The sequence below is a fragment of the Halyomorpha halys genome, unplaced genomic scaffold, assembly GCF_000696795.3.
Source record: "Halyomorpha halys isolate HHAL.00 unplaced genomic scaffold, Hhal_1.1 Scaffold373.1, whole genome shotgun sequence".
Lineage (NCBI taxonomy): Eukaryota > Metazoa > Arthropoda > Insecta > Hemiptera > Pentatomidae > Halyomorpha > Halyomorpha halys.
In genome coordinates, this window is record NW_027109386.1 from 1,056,490 (window position 1) to 1,071,746 (window position 15,257).

The window sequence follows — 15,257 nt, forward strand, 5'->3', positions numbered from 1 at the left end:
CGGATCCCAAACACAAATAAACCATATTTGGACTATGTGTCATCAATATTGCCAACTTATCAACAAAACTTCTTTTAAGAGTTTCATTAGCTTTTAAAAATATTCTTATATCTGCTTCTATAAGATTGGATTCTGTCTGTTCCAGAATATAATGTTTTTATTATGTGCTTATGGACCTTTCCATATGCAAACCTTCCAGATAATTTTGTGAAATGATTTCAATTAGGTATCATTAGATCATCCATTAGAAATGATGAAACAATACTGGATCGTTACTGTTTTTTATGTTTAAGGATTCAAAAGAATTTCTACCATTTTTGAAGGCATTTTTGTCTAGTCATTCAGGACAATCTTCAGAGGTTCTTACATAAATCTTCTCCACACCTGTTTGGTACATTTGATTAAAATTTTGTTGCAAGTACATAAAACTAGATCAACTTAAATTACTTCTGCTTCTAGTTCAAGATCTAAAATACTCTTCATAGCATAAATGTACCTTGTCTTGTATTGAATAGAAAGTCTTCAGAAATGTAGTAAGAGTTGGATCAAGTAAAAGACATGCCATCAATCAGTTTCTGGCAAGGAAAATTACGACTACAAATGTAAATTTAGTGTCATTTTCAACTTCTTAAACCAAAAAAGATTTTCTTCAGGAAAGAATCTGTTAATACCAATGCTGGAAGATAGAAGAAAAGATCATGTTCTACTAGCTACCAAAAGAAAAACAAACATCGATATTTTGGTGTTAGGGAGTTCAGGTTGTCATTTGCACTTTATGCTTCATTTATTATTATGATTCTTTTCGTATTCAGCTGTTGTTTAGAAAATTATATTTGACATGTATTTTGGAAAAAAAAAACTGTTTTAAATGAAAAATATAGGTAATATCAAAATTTACTATATACCATTTATTTTTAATCTGATTAGTAAGATAAAAAATCATTGCTCGACAATCAATAATGAGTAAGATATGGTGGATTCTCCAATTGCTTTACTACTTTGCACTCCTAATCCTATTGATACTCAAGCATCAGCTAGGAGATAAATCACCTTTTAGCTAATAATCAAAATATTAGAAAAACATTTTATAACACATCTGAGTATTTATATAAGTATAATTTATTGGATAGAAGAACATTAATTATATAAAAGTTCTTACCGGTAACCCCATAGGACCTGGATCTCCTTTTGAGCCTTTTTCTCCCTAGAAAAAAAATAATAAGTTAATTATGCATCATAAAAAAATATGAGGAAAAAATGAGTAGTTGTCCATGTTGTAGTATCCACAACTGTGAGGGTTAAAATTTGATTCTCAATTAGGTCTTTTCAAAGCAAGTGTTATTTTACATTTACCCGTTAACAGAAAAAACAACAACCTTTCTCAAAATATAATAACATTTATAAAATATTGTTAGCTTCTAAAATTTACCCTAAAGGTGACGGCAAATGGGTCCATAACATTTCATCAACCAATATTCCCTCCAATGTTTGTAATATTCTTAGCTTAGGTCCAAATTTTTTTAGTCCCAACTCTTCATTAAAAATCATCCTAGAACTTATAACCGATCTAGAATATATTCACAATGACCCCCTTATTCACCATTCAAATGACAAGAAAGAGTTATCCCGTACTTCTATTTGCAACATCATTTTTAATCATCTCCTACATTCTCAATTCGATACTTATAATTTCTCCTCAATTCTTCAAAGACATTTCATTAACCCATTATTTTTTAAAATCTCAACATGACATCATTATCACTAGAGCAGACAAAGGCAGCAAGACTGTCATCATGGATCGTCCAGTCTGCAATAACAAAATGGCTTAACTTTTATCTGACCAATCTACATATGCACCCATATCCCGGGACCCTACTCCTTCACTACAGACCAAATTCAACCAACATCTCAAGGACCTTTTACATTCCCAACAAATCAACTACCCCATATACAGAAATTTTATTTCCTATAATTCTGTTGCCCCACATTTTTATGGACTTCCTAAAATTCATAAGCCACTGTGATCTTATATTATCTTTCACTATCCCTGACTATTATAAACTTGTTTCCTTTGATGTAGAGAGTTTATTTACCAACATTTCTATCGAGAAAGTGTTATTTATTGTCGAAGCCAACTGGCAATCCATTGCACTCCACACTTCCCTTAACCATTTTTCCTACCATAATTCCCTTCAACTCTGTTGTAAATCTGGTTACCTTACCTTCCGGGGTCAATTCTTTAACCAAATTTCAGGAAATCCTCTAGCAACCAATCTTTCCAACATTGTCCTAAATGATTTGCTTGATTCAATTATCCCACTCTTTCCAGTTGACATTATTCTTATTAAAAAATATGTAGACCTCCTCCTTGTCTTAAATCCTGATAAAATCCCTGATATTTTATCTGCCTTTAATTCTTACCATCCACGCCTTAATTTTGCTGTAAAAATTGAAAATAATAACTCCATTTCTTTCCTTGACCTCCTTATCATAAGAAACCCAGACTATACCGTATCCACTGACTGGTACACCAAACTAACCTACCCAGGTAGACTTCTAAATTACCACTCCCAGCATCCTTACCATCACAAAATTAATGTAGCCAAAAACCTTATCCACCCTATAAAATAGGAATCAGAAAGGGAAAGACTATTCTTTCCCTTTCTGATTCCTATTTTCATGAGAAAAAACACACACTGCATTAAATAAATACTCTTAGCAAATAACTCCCCCTCCATATCATTCATAAACTTATATAAAACTACAAAAATTGTCTCACCACTACACCTAATTCTTCACAACCCCTTTCTATCCCTTTATACAGGTCACTACCATTCATTCCCTCTCTTTCTTATAACATCCAAAAATCCTTACGTTCTGCTATACCTAACCTTCGTATTGCTTTCAGACCTCACAACACACTATCTAATATTTACTCAAAACTAAAAGACCCTATCTCTCTTCTACAACGAACACTTGTCGTATACCACATTCCTTGCTCCATTCCAATTGTAATTCTGCTTACATCCTTGAAACCTCTTAAAAGACCGTATCAAACAGCACAAATATTCTGTTTCCTCACATAATCATTCTGCCTCAAAACCTTCAGAACATTCTCTTTCTTTAAATCATTCCTTCGATTTTGAAAAAACGTTTAAACTAGCTACAGTTCGTAAACATGACAAAAGGTTCATCTCTGAAAGCTTCTATATCCAATTAGAACCTTCTTCCATTAATTTAAAAACCGACAAGCACAACTTATTGTTAACATATTCGCAAATAGTTAATTTATTAAAAATGTAATTTTTTTTTTCTCGCCCACTTTGTAATGTATTGTTTTACTTTTTAAATTATTTCAAAAACATCTGTTGTCACTCTTATACGTTTCCTCTTTTTAACAATTTTAAATATCCAAATACTTATAACACACTGTCATCTTCCGGTAACTTCATCATTCTTGTAACATATTTTTTAAAATTTTCTAAAACAATTTGTTGTCACCCTCTTACACACTTTCCTCTTTTAAATATTTTTTACTTTTTATTTTTACCCACTTTTAATGTTTTGTCCAATAGATATCTTCGTAATGTATGTTTTAATTCTGAGTCTGGCCGTTGGCGGTACAGAACTCACTTGGCTGCCCAATTCACTTCAAACAGGTGCATTTTATGTTTTATTCCCCTTTTCTATTCTTTTCTTTATTTTTCTTTATTTTCCTTACCCACTTTATTAGTTATGTTCACCAAATTGTTATGTTTTCTATTCACTTCTTTTGTCTAACTTAACTTCATATTTCGTTTCTCTTATATAATATTATGGTTAAATATTTCATTAGTTACATATATTTTCTTTCTATCAATTTTAATTTTTCTTTCCATAATTTTAATTTTTAAATTATTAATAAACAAAAATATCCATATTTCTTTGCATTATATAACTTCCAATTTTTATTTCCTTAATTATGTTATTTTTACTTACTTATTTAATTACCTATATATTCATTTTATTTTCCAATTCTTTCATTAATTTTATTTTATTATTTTCATTCTATACAACTATTTACTTTATGTCATTCTGTTTATATTTTATTTTTTGTATTCATTGGTTCTTATCTTATTCTTTGTTCTTAGCCCTGATGAAGGCTGGAAATTCTAGCCGAAATGTAGGCACTATTAAATAAGTTATTTAAACTTATTTGTGTTATATTTTGACCGTAACCCCCAACCATCTTCTCATATATTTTAAGAATATGTTCACATTTTTACCTGTTCTCCTTTGGCTCCATCCATTCCTCGATCTCCTTTGATGCCTGGTGGTCCTTGGAGGCCTGGTACTCCAGGTAATCCTGGAGGTCCTGGGGGTCCGATAATCTGTATAAAGAAATTATTGTCATATAATTCAATAAATTATAAATATTTTAATAAATTTATAACTTTTAGAATAAATACATATATTTATCAATTTATAAAATAATTAATCCTACTAAATGTTCAACAAATAATTAAAAATACTTGCAAACCACGTAATATTTGAGCATTTTGGGGGTTTGATTCACATGGGTCAGTAAATATTTATTATCTGAAATCGCTGAGAAATAATTCATAATATTCCCATGCTGGGACTGTCTGGGACTATAATGGAATTTTTGGGCTAAAAAATAAATAAATAAAATAATATGATACACGCAGTTTATGAACAATTCAAATGTTTTTAAAATTTTAAATTATAATTTAATTAATAAATTATAATTTAAAAATCCACCAATAGATAAAAATAAATTATTAAAAATAAAAACAAATAAATTACAATACTTACAATCCATTACCATTAAATTTCTCATTTGTTGCATTTAATAAAATTATAAAGATTATTTTAATTTAATCTATTAAAGTTTTTTTACTTTCAAATCAATAACTTGTTACATAAAGCTTGATCAATATAAACTTTTACTAAATATTCTACTCACTGTATCTCCTCCGCTCGTTTCGAAAGTCCCATCTCCCTGAGTCAGCACAAACAAACAATTAGTCATAAAGCTTTAACCGTATAAAAAAAAAAAAAAATCATTTGATTTAAAACGAACACAAAGTAAAGTCATGAAAAATAATAATTTTAACTTCTCACCTGTCGTCTTCTCAATTTCTTGTATTTCTTCATTATGCAAAAGAAAACAAAAAACAAAAGAAAAAAATGTGTTAGTAAATAAGTGGGGAAAAAAGAAAAAGAAAAAACAAAAATTAATAGTTTTAAATTACCGATTCTCCTTTGTCACCTTTCTCTCCTTTTACACCAGGATAACCCTGAAAAAAAATAACAATAAAATAAAACGTTTAGGCTTTCTGAATTATTACTAAAGCTGCAGTTAGATCAAATGAGAATTTCTATGAACTAGTACAAAGCTTTAAAGAAGTGAAAAAGGATTACATAGTAGTCCACAATTCACTATCAAGGAAGAAGGAATGTTGAAGATCTACCCTTACAATTTAAAGACAATAAACAAAGGTGACATCCTTAAGAAGGTATGAACTTACCAGAAAGTTGGTTGGGGTCATACCATCCCAGAAATGAGTAAAAGGGAAAATTATTAATTAATATTGTCCTAGAAGATGAAGGGTTTACATTTCTGAATTCAATAAAACATGGACAAATAATATAGGCCAACTCAGAACCTCCTTATGAGGCACTAACAGGGCTGAAGATGATACTCCCTATGACAAAACGTCAACTCTGGATAACGATGAGCCATCTGTTTGGGTTGAATGGCCTACCCCTTCACCTAAGATGAACAAAACTTCTAATACAAAAACTGTTCCATGTCAGAGTGCCCCGTCAGCATGAGTACTGCTGACTCAAATGCTCAGCTGCAAGCCAGGCTAAGAACCAGCAAATTACAGGAGAAAAAGTCTCAACCTAAGGGCAACTGAGTTGCTCTCCAAAGGAAAACAAAATTGAATGTTTAATTTAATCAGGGAGGGAAAAGATGTGAGATATAGTCCAACCTGCTCCAGGAAGGATAGCAGTGTTGGATATGTAACCTTGTCATGTTGTTGTAGAATTGTTTAAATTATATAGAGCCGTCTGTTGCTCAGAGAGTTGAGGCCATGGAAACTGCAGCAGAACCAGTTTGAATCCAGCCTGGAGGGGGGGGGGTCGACTTTTATTTCTCTGGTAGTCTAACGAAATAAAATCTTGACCCGCATTATGATGGGGTGGTACCCTGTAGATAACCTCCTGTATAACCAGAAAGGCAGTAAAAAAAAAAAGAAAGTTGTTTATGTTATGTATGTTGTTAATACTAGTGAAATAAATTGTTTGGTAAAATAACTTTACTAAATAGTAAATCAATGTTGTTCTTTACTGGAACTATATCATTACTATCCAAAATTAAATACAAAATTTGGTATATAAACACTGATTCAAAGATTTAATGATAAAAAGTTCAGATACCACAGGCAGAATGTTTTTTCCCTCTAAAGCAAGGAAACCTATGAATGAGCTATACGAGGAAACCTATGAATCTATGAAAGATACTGGTAAAGAGAGATATTAAATCCTAAATGAAAGGTCATTTATTAATATAGGAAATCTGATGGAAACTAGAGTGTTAAAAATAGTATTAAAAATAAAATAAGGTTTCTTGTAAATAATAAAGTAAAATTTTTAAAACTAAACAGCTTATTTGGAATATAAGAGGTAATCTTTCTTGCTTATTTATATTAAAGATTTCTGAAGGACTGTTCACTATTATTATTGCTGAAGAGGGATTACTGTTCTAGCATGATAATAGTGACATTTGATTCAATTTTCTTTTTTTACCATTTCAAATTTAAACATGAAATCAAATAATTGTTGTTGCAGATAAAGTAGGTCACACTTATGGAGACTTTTGAGAATCACCACAAACTAAATCTTATCTTCATATATACTTACTGGAGGTCCTGGAAGGCCGGGCGGCCCCATAAGTCCAGGAGGGCCGATGTCCCCATAGTCTCCTTTTTCTCCTTTCGGCCCAAACTGCCCCTAGATTACATAAAGACATAATTTGATTATAATGGTAAACAAGATTGAACTGAACAGCTTCTTTATTAAATAAAACAATCTAATAAGATATAACTTAAACTATACATCATATTGATTTACTGAAACATACTTTCCATTTCTAGATTTAAAAAGAACAAGCTTATCATATCAATAAATAATATCCCATCACATCCTAAACTCATTAATTATACTTTATAACTCTAGCTGTTTGGTTTTAAAACTAGAGAATTTAATTAAATCTTTGGTCACTGTCCATTTTAGGTGTTATTTCAGTTACAGAAATTTTAAATAATGATTGACCATCTAAAAATTAAAGATGGTCTGTATTTAGTAGTGTAAATATTGTGTTGTTATCATCATTTCAGCCTTCACTTTAAGGTTCTAATCATTAATTGTTATCTAGTTATAAAATATATGATAGTTGTTTTGTTAATCCCAGCCCTGACACAAAGGTGTAACTGGTATATTGTAATCCAAAAAAATGGATCTCTTTTGCAGTGAAGCTAAAAATCTTTAATTATATTATTTCAAATTCTTGAGACAAGGTAATTATTTATTAAATAAATAAAAAATTTGTATCCATGTTTTTCTCAACACTTTATTTTTCACCAGTCCAACGTTTCAGCCATTCTAGCCTAATTATATTGAAGATGTCCTTGAAGATGGCTAGAATGGCCGAAACGTTGGACTGGTGAAAAATAAAATTTTGAGACAAAAATGGATACGAATTTTTGATTTATTTAATAGCTAAAAATCTTTTCAGCATTCTTTCAAGTATTGGTATAAAAGGATAACAGTATGTTTGATATTGAAAGTCATTTATGATTAAAAACTCAAGGCTGATCACCACTAAATAAACAGTTTCTATTAAAATTAATTCAGTAATTATGCATTTTTATTTATAACTCCATAGCCATATATGTTACTCCTTAGAATATGAATTTTTTTTTAAAATTAATTACACAAAAAACAATAATATTAAGAAGAAGAATGACCCATATAAACTTTCTCAATTACTTTGTCCATAAATAGAAAAAAATATTAGGATTAATACTTGTGCAATAATTTTTGACAAAAATAAACTTTCATTATGCTAAAAGATATTACATAGAATAGGAGACAATGTACTAACCGGAAGCCCTGGTGGGCCTTGAAGACCTGGTTCCCCGTGAAGGCCGGGCTCACCAGGTGCTCCAGGAGGGCCCATCTCACCTTTCCTACCTGGAATACCTACAAAACAAGAGACAATTGATTTAATGGCTTTCTATATCACTTCCAGAAAGATCAATAAACATTTCAAATATGTTATGTAATATATGCCTCAGTTGACAATATAAACAGTTTACCTCAAACATATTATTTTTAGCAGCATTGCATTTTTATCAGTAAACAGAATCCCTATCTTGACTTACTGAATTCACAGTAGGCAAAATCCAAAATTAACTAACAATAATATGACTTTTATTAATAATAATCATTGTTTCAATAATTATAGAGTCCACAATCTCAACACCAGAGGCTATAATACAGGACTCCTAACTTACTTTTTTATATTGAATCATCTTATAATATATGAAATTCAAGATTTTGTATTTATATAGCTCAAGGAAGACCATCCTAGATCATCCCAGACTATATAATATGGGTGCCAACTCTCACATAGAAACCTGGAGATCGAGTGTAAATTCTGACTACATTTCCTGGTTTAATATTTGGTCAAGGAATAGTGCTTCATTATAAGGAACTAAGCTCAAAACCAATTATTAGTCACAGGAGTGTAGATATTCTTATTTACTTTGCCTTTTATAAATTTTGCATATAATACTATTTTATCAATTAAAATTCGAAAACTATTAAATCAGTCTTTCAAATTATTTATTCTATAATCATTCCAAATTTGTATTTTACCTCATATTTAAAAATTCTTTTGCCACATTGGTTCAAATAATTTATTTTGTTAAAGGATTAATTTTTTTATTAGAAATGTCTTTCTAATATAAAAACGAGGATACAATTTTAAGGCCTTCCTATGTTTTTACAAAATCAACTAAAGTATAAGACATTTATTCAGAACTTTAATATTGATGTTTGGTAATTTTATTACAAAGCAGCAGCTTCATAAAACCTGGCCCAAAAAAGTATTCGATAATGTGCATCTTTTCAGGAGGACTGAATATGTCTCAATTGCCACTGTTGCGATTTAGACCCACAACCTTGTCTCCAGTATTAAGTAAATTTACATGAACAAGATTTTCAATCAAATCAAAACAGGATTCTCTGAAACAATGGCTAATATCTGAGACATTTTGAGCAGAAATGTACCTTGGTGTGTCAATGGGGCTCATTGTCATTTCAGGACTGAATAAAGTCTGAAAAGGAACTGCTATGGTTCAGACGTATAAGATGTTCCTCATTTTCCTAGATTATAGTGGTTCTATGTGATACAACATTTTTTACTAGATTCTCTGAAACAATGCAGCACAGCATTACTAGTCTGAACATGTTAGGGGAAATTTCACTTTACATCAGCCTGGGAGTATTATTGTCATTTGACATTGGTTTTTGTTGTATTTTATATTTTTCAATATGTGGACAACTGAAACTAATTTGAAGTATTTAAAGTTCTTCAAATTAACGATTATTTTATGGATATCAGATATATCGAACACAAATAAGGCAGGTACTAAAAATTTTGGCTTTTCAATATTGCAACGGAAAAATTGACAATTGTAAGTTAAATAAAAATATCTAATTTAATATATTTTTAATGTAGAACAAAATATAGTGAAGGATAGGCAATGTTTGCTTGAATATATTTGTTGATTCAACATTTTTTAAGTTATTAATAATGATGAGGCTGTAAAATAACAAATAATAAATAAATTGTATACATCTATATAGCTGGGTAACAAATTTTATTTACATTTAAGATAATTTTTAGATAGTTCCTTTAGAATTAATTGTTAATATAATATTACTTAAAATGTGTGTTTTATTCCACAGAATACTGTACCAGGAAGACAGGGTTTGAATCCCAAATTAGTTTTACAAAATATGATTTAATGCATTTAAGAAATTCAATTTCACCCAAAATTGATGAAATTATCCTGAAGCCTTCCTAAAAAAGTATAATATGAGAAAACATAAAACAAAATAAACAATGAGGGTATGCAGTGATAAATGCTATTCATGACGGTTTGGGGGAAACAAATAAAAATATTGATCTCAATGTTGGCCATTAATAATTACTAGATTTAGAATAAAAGAGTATGGAAAAGCGACTCTACCTGAGCTACCTGGGTACCCTAATGCCTTTTCAACTTTAATATTAATATTATTAAATACATATAATTATTCATAGTTAACCTTAGTGACACGAATGTCTACCTTTAATAGCAGATTCTTCACCAACTATTTCTCCTGAAGACCAATCAGAGATTACTCCTTTTTCAGAATAAATAGATCTACGATTCCTAGTTTCATTGGAATTTGAAGAATGGGATTTTGAGAATGGGTAACTCTCAAAACCTTTTCCTTTTTCAGGAACTCCAAGACGTTCTACTTCTCCACTTAATCCATACATCCCATAAAAACTCGATTTGCCAAAAATAACACATTCTCCTTTGGGTCCAGGTAGTCCTATGTCTCCTTTGGGTCCAGGAAATCCCATCTCTCCTTTGGGTCCAGGAAGCCCAGGAGAAGAAGGAAAATAATCGATGGGTGCTAACCCTGGAAATCCTAGAGGCTCATATCCTCCTCTCATTCCTTTGCCTAAAAGACATTCTCCTTTAGATCCTTTGAGCCCATCTCTTCCGGGTAGCCCTGGAAACCCAGATGGTCCTCGAAAACCAGGTGGCCCTGGAAGACCAGGTGGCCCATGATGTCCTGATTCTCCTGGAATCCCAGATATTCCTGGAAATCCATTTTTCCCTTTTTCCCCGGGCTCTCCTTTTTGCCCCTTTATTTTATGAGTAAACAACATGAACAACATGAGCAATCTACCAAGTCCATCAGTCCATCGCATTTTTCGAAAATCATTTCCTCCAAGTTCACCTTTTTTTCCTGACTCAGCAGGGGCCCTTTTTGCTTCACCAATCCAAAGAAATTCACCCTTAAAAATCAAGTGACATCAGCGTGAAAGAAAGAAATAGAAAATAATGTTAAAAAGAATAAATAATAAAAGTTTTAAAAATAACCCAATAACTAGCTTTGATCTGAAATGAGATTTTGTGAATACTATACAAGTAGTTAATAAGCTCACCTCCAGCTGTAAACACCCTCTGTTCATGACATCCTCTGAGTTATACAAAGCTAATAATTAAAATGTTAATAAGCAAAAAAATAGATTAAAAAAATAAAATTAAAAGTAAACTACATTGTTACAAACCAAAGCCTTCTACAAATAAAAAAAAATATTAAAGCTTACTTTTTACCCTTAACCAACCATTAAGTGCTCAAGATGAGACCATTTCCTCCAGTTTAGAATGAAGAGCGTGCAATCTAGTTTAGGAATATAAATAAAGAATGATTCATTGAATTAAGATTGGTTATTAGGTTATTGGGATTCAACATGGTTAGGGATTGGAATCAATATTATTCTACTTAGAAGGAATTTTTAAGGAAAGCTGTGATAATGTGTCACATATGGAAATATAATATAAAATGGATCAATTTAAATTTTTTTTTTTTAGATAATTTAATTAAATAACTAAGTATCGTCAAAGTGGTTTCCTTTTTCCCCTTCCTTGGGGATCCTTTGAAAAGAAAGAAGTGGGAGGGGAAAATAATATTAGTAGATGTAAAGTTGAGTGGAAAGAGTATCAAAGCTTATCTGGTACTTTTATTACTCTTACACTGAAATAAGAATTTATATAGCAAAATAGAAATAAAAATTTTTGTTCAGAATTTTCACTTTACCAGTCTTGAGATTAGGTAGTAAGTAAGTATGGTAGTAAGTGAAAGTTGTGTGATGCAAGCACGACACCGGATTTTTAAAATTTTGACAGCCTTAAATTGTATCAGCTATTGATTTTCAGGTTTTTACAACTACTTTTAAGTGATACAAGATCTTCCTATGTACTCATTAACATTACTTCACTTTTTTCTTTAAAAAGATATATAAAAACATATCAAATTATAAATTTGACTGTATAAATTAGCTGAATTTTCTTTCATTTTTATTCTAAGAAAGCCGAGGTCAGAATTTTCTGCTTTAAGAGAGTAAAAAATACAAAAGAAAAAAAAAGTCCAAAATCAGGGCTTAAGTAACCCGCTTTGACTATATAGAAGAAACCTCCTTTATAAAAAAAAAGATAATATCGATTTAAAGTGAGGCCTTTTGTACCATACTACTCATAAAAAACATACTGACAATGTTTCTAAAAATGGTATAATAAATTTAAATTAATAAATAGGGTTTATTGGAAAAAACATATGAGGAGTTTTCAATCGAAAGTCGATATATCCACTTTTGGAAAATTATTATAAAAAAAAAAAAAAAAAATATGGGCACATCTGATGTAGGTAAGTTAAATATTTATAATGATGAGTTAATAGTTGACCGTAGAGTGATATGAGGATAAGATGGTCGGGAGGTGTGGTCAGCAAAGATAAACAAATAAATAAGTATTGTTTATGTGTACTTTTGCTGACTGCACTCTGACCATCTTCTCATCACTTAAATATTTATAGAAAATGTAGACAGCTATTTGACAGGGGAAAATTTAAATCTTGAAATAAACTAAATGAATTTGGGTAGTGGAATTTTGATCCCCTCCCCCCTCCAGAAAAAATAGAAGACTCCTCATATGTTGAGTATGTTCTAAAAAATATTATTGTACCTCATCAACAGGTTCTCAAGTGGCAGACTCTTTCTTATTGGCATCTTAGTATTTGATTTTCAGAAACAAAAATAATATATGTGGGATACAGGAAGTTTGAAAAATAAATTTTGATTCAAGTAAATGATAATAATTAGGGAAAATAACAAATAAACTGGATGGATGAGGATAGAAGTTGGTGCAAAGTTATATAAAATCAAAAGTTTATTTTAACTAAAATGTGATATATACTGTGAAACAGAAAGTGCCAACTTGCTTCAATGAAATATACACAAAATTTTAGTGAAATGTAATGAATTACTTTCCTTGCACACATATACAGTAATTTTTAAACTCTCTATATTTTTTTTGAAATACTTCCAAAAAATTTAAATATAATGAAAAATTTACTGAAGTATCCCATGACAACAAGATGGCCTCGAGAAATAAATAAATAAAGTAATTAAGAAAATATTAACCAAATAAACTACTGAAAAGAAATTAAAATAATAGATTAATGGTCTATAGTAAACTGTACAACTCTTAAACAGGAGTGTATTTATTTTTATCGAATATTATTAAATTAGAAGATTCTGGCAATTAAAAATGAATAATTAAAAAAAATATGTATATATATATATATATATATATATATATAAAGAACTGTTAAATCGTAGAAATCATCCTTAAAAACATAATGTATCAAATAAATGTGTTGGTAGTAAATGCAAAGAGATTGTAATTTTGGTTTCTAGATTGTAATGCAACCAGTTAATTTTCAAATCCAAAACTGGCTAAGTGGCCATTTTTTTTCTTTTCTTTAAAGAAACAATAATATATTTAGTAAAAAGAATTTAAAGATTTTTTTTGGACATTAAAAACTTTATAAACTTGTATAGATAAGTGGTATCAAAAATTTATTGATTGTAGCCCAATCAGGTTTCACTTTAATGTAGTAATAATATTATATTGAAGAAAATGCAAGATAGAGTCATTTAAATTATTATTATTACTTTTTTCAAGTTTTAATGATCACTGAAAACGGAATAATAATTTTAATTAAACAATAAACAACATCAAAATAGAGCTGTGTTTTAATTTTAAAGTACCTCACAAATGGGTCGTGGTTTGAAAGGGTTTTCAATTCCTCAGTATAGTTATAATAAAAGCTAACACCTGGTTAAGAGTTTTTAAATAAAAAATTATAAATTAAAAGAAAATAACAGCAAAATAAATATTAAAGAAATAATTAAGTATTATAAATAAATAAGGATTAAAAAAAAACTAATTCAACTCATGCAATATCACATGCGAAATCATGTCTTTGCAGGCAGATTGTGCACAGCTGAGAGGATGCCCGTCTCGTCTAAGACTGTCTTAAGTGTGTTTGCTCACCCTCTTCCCACGTTTTCCCCTGGTGCCTTTCTCTCCTGGTTGTCCAGGTGGTCCAGTAGGCCCAACATCACCCTTGTCACCTTTCACCCCTTCAACAAGAAATCCGCGCCCTGTCTCATTTTTTCTACTCACATATAAAAAGCACGCTTCATGCCTTAGTCGCTATTCAGATTTACTAGCTACCTGAATTTTGGAAGAAAACTTAAGTCTCCTCCATAATATTTCACTTTAAGAAAGTATAGCTTCACAATTCTTAAAATTTATTACAAAATTTTTTATTAAAAACAAAATAAAACTAGTGGAAGATTTATACTTGTCTATATGTAAATGATTCGGTGGTCAATGGTTTGGGTGGTGGTCAAGAAATGTACGAAAATAGTAGATCAGTGCTGAATCCTGGTGATTTCAGAATAATTCTAAAACCATCAGGTGAGACATTCTGAAATCTAAAAGGTGAGACATTCCAGAGTCTAGCCTGTTCCAACTGATATATTGGATTTCAACCTCAATAGGATTCATTTGATTTTGAAAATGGAAAAAAAAAAAAGAGGAAAAATGTTCTTGAACGATAAATGTTCAAGAGATAAAAAAATATTCATAGGATTTTAACAATTTTGTTAAGTTCCATTAATGAGAGAATTTAATCATGAAATAACAACTTTGGTACAAAAAATCTCAACATTTCATTTGATGAACAAGATACACTGCAAAAACTTAATTTTGAGGTTTTCAGGGTATGCTCTTAAATGTTTTCATTTGGTATTCAATAATTAATAATGGGAGAACCAGAAAGTTGTCGTTTTCTTACATTAAATTCACATACATAAATTTTCAACAATTTTTAATTATTATTCAACGATGTGATCACCCTCATTGTCAGCAACCTTTTGCCATCTAATGTGACAATTTTTAATAAAAATTTGCATTCATTTCTGGATCAATAAAAATCAAATATATTGTAATAATTTTAAAAAATATAATAAATAATAATCTGAATAGTTT

At 30.1% G+C, this 15,257-nt stretch overlaps 1 protein-coding gene across 11 annotated transcripts in view; it reads right to left on the bottom strand.

Annotated features, from left to right (window-relative positions):
* The window catches only part of LOC106681894 (collagen alpha chain CG42342), a gene marked incomplete at its 5' end in the record, with an annotated part of 66,405 nt that overhangs the window by 12,665 nt on the left and 38,483 nt on the right, over positions 1 to 15,257 (bottom strand). For 9 of the 11 annotated variants that reach the window (XM_067047579.1, XM_067047577.1, XM_067047576.1 and 6 more), the window contains 9 exon segments: positions 1,160 to 1,204; positions 4,266 to 4,370; positions 4,967 to 5,008; positions 5,125 to 5,151; positions 5,256 to 5,300; positions 6,931 to 7,020; positions 8,174 to 8,271; positions 10,429 to 11,152; positions 14,256 to 14,344. In XM_067047579.1, coding sequence (XP_066903680.1) covers positions 1,160 to 1,204; positions 4,266 to 4,370; positions 4,967 to 5,008; positions 5,125 to 5,151; positions 5,256 to 5,300; positions 6,931 to 7,020; positions 8,174 to 8,271; positions 10,429 to 11,152; positions 14,256 to 14,344 — 1,265 coding nt within the window. 11 annotated transcript variants of the gene reach the window in all.